At 33.7% G+C, this 8,496-nt stretch overlaps 1 protein-coding gene across 1 annotated transcript; it reads left to right on the top strand.

Moving 5' to 3' along the window:
- The first annotated feature begins 1,355 nt into the window (after positions 1-1,355).
- On the top strand, positions 1,356-8,248 carry LOC120634331. Its single transcript, XM_039904841.1, has 3 exons — positions 1,356-1,736; positions 7,202-7,488; positions 8,189-8,248. The coding sequence occupies exons 1-3, from the start codon at positions 1,356-1,358 to the stop codon at positions 8,235-8,237; spliced, it is 717 nt and encodes a 238-aa protein (XP_039760775.1). The 3' UTR covers positions 8,238-8,248.
- The last annotated feature ends 248 nt before the right edge of the window (positions 8,249-8,496 follow it).

Below are 8,496 nucleotides of genomic sequence, written 5' to 3'. Positions count from 1 at the left end.
TCTTTTAAAATTATGAGTTTCAAACAAAGTTTAGGTTAACGTTTCTTATGCGATAGTTCCACTATTAGATTACAAAATATCCTCCTACGAATCCTTACTAATATTATAAATGCAAAAGTGCGTTTGTTTAATTTTTGTTTGCTTGTTTGTTTGTCCTACCTTTGCGCCCTAACTTAGCTATCAATCAACTTGATCTTTGGCATGGAGTTAGTTGAAATGACGTAGAATAATATAGGCTTCCATGAAAACAAACCTTAGCTGAAAACTGTAATAAATGAGTACGAAGATTTCTGGCAACTGCTAGTTGTGTATCAAATTGTTATCCAAAGGTGTATTTATTTATGCATTAAAAGTTAAAGACGGCAATGCTTAAATAATCACTACCGTGTACACATTTCTCATGTAATGTACGCATCAAAAGGGCCATCGATGGCCGCCTACTTGAATAAAGATATATTTGACTTTGATTTTGACTTTGACTTATGTTCTGTAATCTAAGGAAATTCCTAGGCATACATCAACCTTTCACCAATAGTTAACACCGACAACCAGAAACAGAATTTAACGTTTTTTCTCTATAGTCAAAAAGGATGAGGCAAGTGGGATAATGTGTTGCAAAATCACTGCACAAGCATTGAGTTCTTTACTTTTAGTAATATTTGAGGGGTCAACCTGATGGTAAGTGGAAAACCGTCGCACCACCGTTACAAACGTATATAAATAGAGCAACACTCCGCAGGGTATGCAAAGAACACGTCCTTCAAATTGCAGCCCTGTCTCCGTCAACCTGAGGCGTAGGTGTTTAGTCTCATGTGCCTTTAATTACACCGGCAACCACGCCCTTCAGACCGAATCACAGCATTGATGGAATTCAGCTACGGTGCTTTGCAGAAATAAGAATGGCAGTATTACTTGCACGAACTAAATATCTCAGAAAAAGCTCTAAAAATACTTATATACATGCATACACATATTAACCATTAATATATAACCCTCCTTTTACGGGCAGTCGTGTTAAAGCAAAATCTCTAACGTTTTTTTAAACGGTATTTTTTTTTATCAGAAGCTCAAAACTTAGTTGCAGTTGGTATTTGATAAGGAACTATTTCTTGTTAATATTTTCCTCAAAACCAGCCGGCTGACTTATTTTAATCATTGAATTTGTGTTCATTATGGAGTACAATAATATGTCAATATTATTTTCTTTGATGTTCAACAAACTGCATATAAATGCATCGATGCATCCCTCTTAGCAGCGACCAGTGTACCGTGAAACTAAACGCATATAAACGCTAACTCTGTTCCAGTTTAGAGCACTGTGCCCAATCCACCACGAACGTGCGAACGACAACAAAATGGTGCCAAATTATCTCCTCGTCCTGACCTTGGCAGTGGCCGTCAGTGCCCGAACTGCGACCACAAACCACAACAAAGTTGAGGCGAGGAGTTCAGAGGACACCGTCGTAGGGGATCTCAAAATCGCATACGAAACATATAAAGACTGCAGTGGTAGCGACATCGCCAATTGCCTGAAATTCAAACTGGCCAAGGCCTTGAACAGGATATCGAAGAGCGACGAAATCTCCATCCTGAGTGGCGTGACGATATCTAAAAACAAAGACGCAGTCCAAAATGTGGAAGTTGAAGAAGCGATTCCGAGAGGTCTTGACGAGAGCTCGATGGACAACCTTATCTTGGACAAAATCGTTGGATTCATGCAATCTCATACCATCCAGGTAATTTCACAAAGACCTTTTCTTTAGTCTGCAATAACATCACTTCCAGAGATCAAAAATATTTCCTACAACTACTCAAATTCTTTGTGTTGTTCGAGCACTGTGATTATATTCTGTAAATTTAGTTCTCTCATTACTACTTCTAGATTTAATTCTTGCTAAATAATAAACATTCATATTTATTAAGTAACTTTAGATATTAATTGAAAATAGTCCAATATCGATAAACTTAATACAAAGAAAATAATCATTGGACGCTCAAAAGCTAGTTAAATAATATTTAAATGTAGCCTGCCTGCATGGATGTTTCGTCGTGGAAGAAATGTTTTTCTGTATCAATAATTTATCGATGGTTGAACTATTAAAGTTGCATTAGGAGATTATCTTGAAAGCATATTACAGTACATAATTAGACGTTTATTAAAGTAGTCGTTATAGAGCTATAGAGCGCTGATGTGGGACCTGAGACTTTGGCTTTCATTCGAGAAATCTACTCATTGTATTAAGCTATGGTCAACATCTATGAAATCATTGGTTAAAATTTATGTATTGCTTCAAGTAAGGAATAGTTTGCACACTTTTTACATAAGTAATCTTATTTTAACACAATAGTAAGACTTCAAATAGCGCTTTTCGTCTTCTTTACAATCCAACATTCTTCCAATATGTTTCGTGGCTCTTAAAATCCGATAAAGTAGTAAAGAGGATTCTCCTTTACAAACGTGTCCCAGCTTTGACATACCATCAGTTTTTATGATGTAATATTGTAATAAAACATAAGCCTATATTGAGTAAAAAACATCACTCACGCAGAGTACAAGTAAGAGATAGCTTTACGAACGCATTGGATAATTCTGCGAATTTGAAATTATGGACCTCTATCACCATATTTGGTGTGAACTTGTTGATCTCGGTTTCTCTACTGGTTTAATTACTATTTCTATCTATATCTGGCATGACAACTAATGTCAAGATTTCTAAAACACACGTTTTCGCTAGATAGACGTAGTCGCTATTTTGTGTGTAAAAGGTTTTTGCTTGGTGGATGATGGGTTATAATAATTTGATCGATTTATTTATTCGGATTTTTATCCCTAAATAGAGTAGCGCAGACAAAAACACCTCTTCTGCAAAAATGGTTATAGCTCATACCAAAATTTTAAAGATCCAGTAAAGTTCTGCAACTGCTCGTACTCATTTTGAAAAGATTTAGAGGTGAAAATTTGGAACGAAAATAAATTATTCTACAAAGAACTAGCTTGACATCCCTTAATATATATAAAACTTATTTTTTTATTCTTGATTGTCGTCATTGGATTTTTGTAGTCACATAAATTCTATCATTATTTCGTATTTTTAGAATATATAGTATTCTAAACAAAAATCACACGTTATTCTTGATGTCAATTGATGTGACTACTATATAGACTATACTAAATTTGATACCTCTTCATAACAGAAGTCAAATTTAATGTCACAAATACCTTTATGTAGAACTAGAGTTCAGAGTTAAACGTCAATTGTGTCAAATTTCATTGCTCTCCTATCAGACCAATTATCAAACTCTGATCTACCATCCAAAAGAGATTATGGTGAAATCAAGTTTAGGGGTATTTGCGAATTCAAAACGAAATCACGTCTAAACTGTTTCAATAACTCTTCAATAAGGCAATCCACAAACGCTGACACTATGTTTCCTATTCGGAAAAACGCGGGAAGCCTACATTTATATGACAGATATGGCAACTGGACAGAACCCCCTGATTCCACTAGATATTACAATAAAGTAGGAACTTGCATGCAGCTATTATTTCTAGGAAAATGATTTAAATCGGTTAACTAACTAGTAAGCAATCACAAATTGATTTATTATTATGATTATTATTTTTCATCAAACAGTGTATCGTGGGAACAACTTATGCCAATGTTTTTAACAATTAATGATGCAAACAATAATTTAAAAAAAATACTCGATCCGTCCATTATGGATAGATCCAGTAATGATGATTGTGAATGAAATTGAAAAATGAATGATTTGAAATAAGATTCAAGGATTGTGAGGCTGACAGGACACGAACCTGTATGTCTTCACTACCGTGGTCTTGACCAATTTGGTCAAGGTTAACTTACCCGTTGTTGTCAAGTATACTCATATGTAACATTTTCTGCTATCTTGTCTCAATGCTGGACTTTTTCTCGTTATAGATCTAAAGCTTATCGAAATCATTAACACTATTAAATGGTTGGTCGTTTGCACAACCTTATTATAGCCGTACTACGTGTACCACTAACCAATGAGTTATTAATGGTTGCATACGTACTAGTAACACTGACATAATAATTACAAGGTTAATGGCAGATTACCAGATACGGCGCCTGTATGTCTTCCTCACAGCGATTAGCATTCACACAGCATTTACTTTCAGATGTTACGGGTGTAAAAACAAAATTAATTGTATGTTATATCATTTTGACAATAAATCACATAGCGTACGTGTTTGGAAAATTAATGTTATTCTACAACCTTTCAATCATTGATTTAATAGGGAGACCTCGATAGTTTATCGCATGAGGTTATGCTGTGTCCAGCATAGTTGTAAGTTCTATACACAGTTTTGTAACGTAAGCTTTATGCTTCACGGAGAGTGAATATTGTCGTGTATGTTCTCGTATGTTATGTGATTTAGTCATCCTGATTTTGGAACTATCTCACGTATTTTTCATAAGTCCATCTACCCGTTATCTTAACCCAACCTATTTACTATGATGCAATTCTAATAACGATAGGCTTTTTTTTATTTTGATAAGTAAGATTTTCAAGACAATTTCCCAAATTTTCATTGAGCCAAACAAGAAAATTATTATAATAATATGATGATTTTAATAAGTAACAATCCATTATTTTGTTTCTCGTTTTTTATGATATTGAAGTCTTAACTATGCGCGCGCGCATCTTTTAACGTCAACTTTGACATATCTTCGTCCGTATTTACTTACTAACGTCAATTTAAGTCTTACATTACAGTGGCATACTTTATTAAGGTTGTTCGAAACCGAAAAAAAAATATCACGGACATCTTGTAGCTGTTTGATTACAATTAATAAAACTATATAGTAAATTTGTTTTTAACAATGAAAATTGTATAACGGTTTACTAACACGATGAATTCACATTAAGAGTTACACTGCTATTAAAAAAAAATTATCACTTGTAGAGCTTTTAGCATAAGCAAAACAGTTCTTAGTGTTTAATTACCTTATCTTAACTTTCATGCTAATCAAGCCCATCCAAGTACTTTAAAAAGGACACCTTTATAAAAGGTTCTTGAGTCCTATTACTTGTCTGGCTTCCATTTCTACAGTTCACTTTATTTTTAATAATGATTGAATAGTTTACCTAAATTGAAAATGCATAATAAACAAAATCTATTTTTTTAGCAAGAACATTATAAGGCATTTAAAAAAAATCGATCATTTTCTAAGGAATTCTTAGTCTACTATTCTGGTTTTTGTTCACTTAATTTTTAAACGCCAACTACTAGTTTACCTAAAGTCTAAATACTTAACAAATAAAATCAAGATTTTTATTATTAAGAACCGCGTTGTACATGGGTGTTAGATACAATTAATTATAATTTAATCACTGATTAGATTGTAATTAATTATATGTGACCATAAAATATCTTCTATTAACAGTAAATTATTATTTTTATTATCACAACATCACCATAGTGCTAACGAGATCTTTTTGGGTCCGAGCTATTCCATTAGATCTCTGTTGATATTTGCGTCTGTGCTCCTTTTATGTTAACTCTCTCTGAAAATCTAATCGTTTTAAGCGGTTTATATGTTGCACAAGTGCATCTCATTGTAATCGTGCGATTTTAATGTGTTGGACAGTGTTGGGGTCCTTAAAACTGTTATATGCACAAAGTTATATCTAATGTACCACAGCTCACTATTCCTAATAGGAACACTATTTTTAGCATGTAGATAATTTAATGTATTCTAAGTATTCTAACCAAGTTGACTGTCAACTTTTTTTAAGACAATTTTTTATTCCAAATTGTCAAAATTGGCAAAGTTAGACTTCATTTCAAAAGGGCATGTCAGGGAGGCTAGCAAAACGGACTAAAAGGTGTTGATGTCCGTCTTGTCTTGTGAGAGTCACATTAAGCTGTATATCCCTAGACTTTGCGACTAATATGCAACAATAACCACTGCCTCTCTGTTAGAGTTCTTTCTTGTAACCGAGAAGGATGATGGCAATCAATAAATACTAATTTGATAATAAGTACTATTTCTGTTTAATAAACATATTATTGGAATTTTTATTTGTATTCTGCACATATTATGGTTCTTAGGGTGGATTATGCTCCCCATGTTTCCGTTAATCGAAAAGCGAGAAATAGAAAATGCTCATTAACACGTTACATACCGCACGGCGACGCACCGTGACCGCTTTCACGATCATGTATAATTGCACGCAATTAATTCATTTTTGCCTTTTTTCTGTTACACTCTATTAAGTTTTCTTTGCGGTTTCTTTCGCTAATTAGTGATTTATGGATTCTTATTCGTAATTCCGCGTCGATTGACATGCTATTTTAGAAAAAGTTTCAAATGTTACGTGACATAAAATCATTTGCCTTTTATAATTAATTATTCGGCAACAAATTAATATTAAATCAGTTATTTATAGGCCATAAACTTTTTTTTTAATTTGGAGTTCTTCTAGATGTTGCTTCTTTCATTTTAATTTGCCACTTGCCTTCTTATTTAAGATCAAAATGAATAAATTCACTTTGATGTTTTGTTGTGTTTCACCTTCCTGTCTACTTTATTATTTAACATGTCCTCTTTCATATTTTTCATAAACTCTCTGTGTTTTAATAGATTACAATTTTTGTTTTCTAGTTTCGTTCGTATCTTGCAGATACATATCAATTTTTTTATACTTTAGGAAACTTTACACTGATAAAGTTGCATTTATCTCGTTCATTAGGATATTAGCAATTGGTTTTTTTTTTAAATTTTAATAAATAATAATTATGCGTATTAATAAAATTTTATTATGTTGCTTCAAACAATATCTCTATATACGAGTATATCATGTAATAATTAATAATAAGTTTTCCTTTTCCTCCACACTCGTTTTTTCTCGCACATCCCAAGATTAGTTGGTAGAAAATGCTTTAGCAATAAGTCCGCCTTTTATAAAACATATTTTTTTGGTGTGCAATAAATAGTTTAAATTAAAATAATTCAAGATTACCATCGCACCATCGGGATGCTCAGCGGTTATAACGAACTAATACTTGTTAAACCCCGTAGTGTTCCCACGCGGAAAGCTCAGCATATGATCGCCTGCCTATAGGCCTATCACAAGCATGTTCAGATATATTTCTTTGCATTATTGTAAGGTGATAAATAAATTTGTTAACTTACGTATTTTTAAATTCCAGGTCAAATTCCCAACCGGCTCAGATCTTCAACGCGCGTTCGCGGAAGACCGCGGCAGGAGGAAGAAGTTGGCTCCCCTCCTCGCTATCCCCCTTTTAATCGGGGGTATGATGGTCCCCCTGGCCTTTGGAGCCCTCGCTTTGCTGGCTGGAAAGGCTCTGATCGTGTCCAAGTTGGCTCTGGTCCTAGCTGGTATCATCGGGCTGAAGAAACTCTTGTCTTCGAACGGAACTGGTGAAGCTCACGAAGTTGTGGTCTCGGCTGGACACGGAGGCGCTGGGTGGAGCAGGTAATTTTTTTTACATTTATGTTATTTAATTAGTAGAAGCGATAAAGAATGTACAAGAAAATGGACAAGGGAATCCTTAACTTTTCCAGTGACCTTTATCATTGGGAAAGGTTAATAAGGAAGAAGAATGGGTAAAAAGTTCAAGGAAGTGGGACTAATACAAATGCTTTAAAATTGCATTAAAAATTAGGAAGTGTCAGTAAAGCAAAATCGATCTAGGTAAATTGGTTATTGAGACGCTCGAGTCTTGGCGCTTGAGTTATACCAAGTTATTTTATGGCGTTCTACATCATCAACACATCAAGCGATTGACAGCCACTGCTGGACATGTCTTTTGTTGGAAATTTAAACGTCCACACTCTTTGTACTTTATCCTTGTCCCACTTCTTTTGTAATTACCAAAATCTGCGGTTTTCGCTTGTTTCCTGCAACAATAACAGGTGGTACATTATTATACAACATTATTGTAGGTGCTAATGAAAAAAAATTAAAATGTAAAAACGTCAATGTTACAATAAGTAAAATTTTATTAAGTAGTGTTTACTTTTTCTCGGTTACCGAATAAGGCACATACTGCGGAATGTTTTTTAATATTAGATAATAAACGTTTTACATTTTAATTCTTATCATTAGTCATTGATAGCATAATAAAACTATGATGATTTTGATTTTGACTTAGAATATAAATTTTAATTTTCAGGTCCTTAGAAAACGCTCACGACCTAGCATACAACGCTTACACCCAATAGAGGATATCGACCCACCAAATAATAAATAATTTAACGAAATGTTAGAATTTCAAATTTATTAAACACATGTAGGTAATTTATAGTACACAGACCCGCCAACGTGAAAAGTTCTTTTTTACGATCGTTACATAAAAAGAACTCGATGAACAGACTGATAGAATAATTCAAAGTTCTCACCTTGTTACACATAAATAGTACACACAGTGAAAGAGCAAGAGAGACAATTTTATTCTCGATGGTAAAATGGGACTTGGTTATG

This window comes from Pararge aegeria, chromosome 23 (genome assembly GCF_905163445.1).
Source record: "Pararge aegeria chromosome 23, ilParAegt1.1, whole genome shotgun sequence".
NCBI classification, from domain to species: Eukaryota; Metazoa; Arthropoda; class Insecta; order Lepidoptera; family Nymphalidae; genus Pararge; species Pararge aegeria.
Note: the sequence above shows the minus strand (reverse complement) of the source record. Positions and strands in the feature narration are given on the sequence as shown.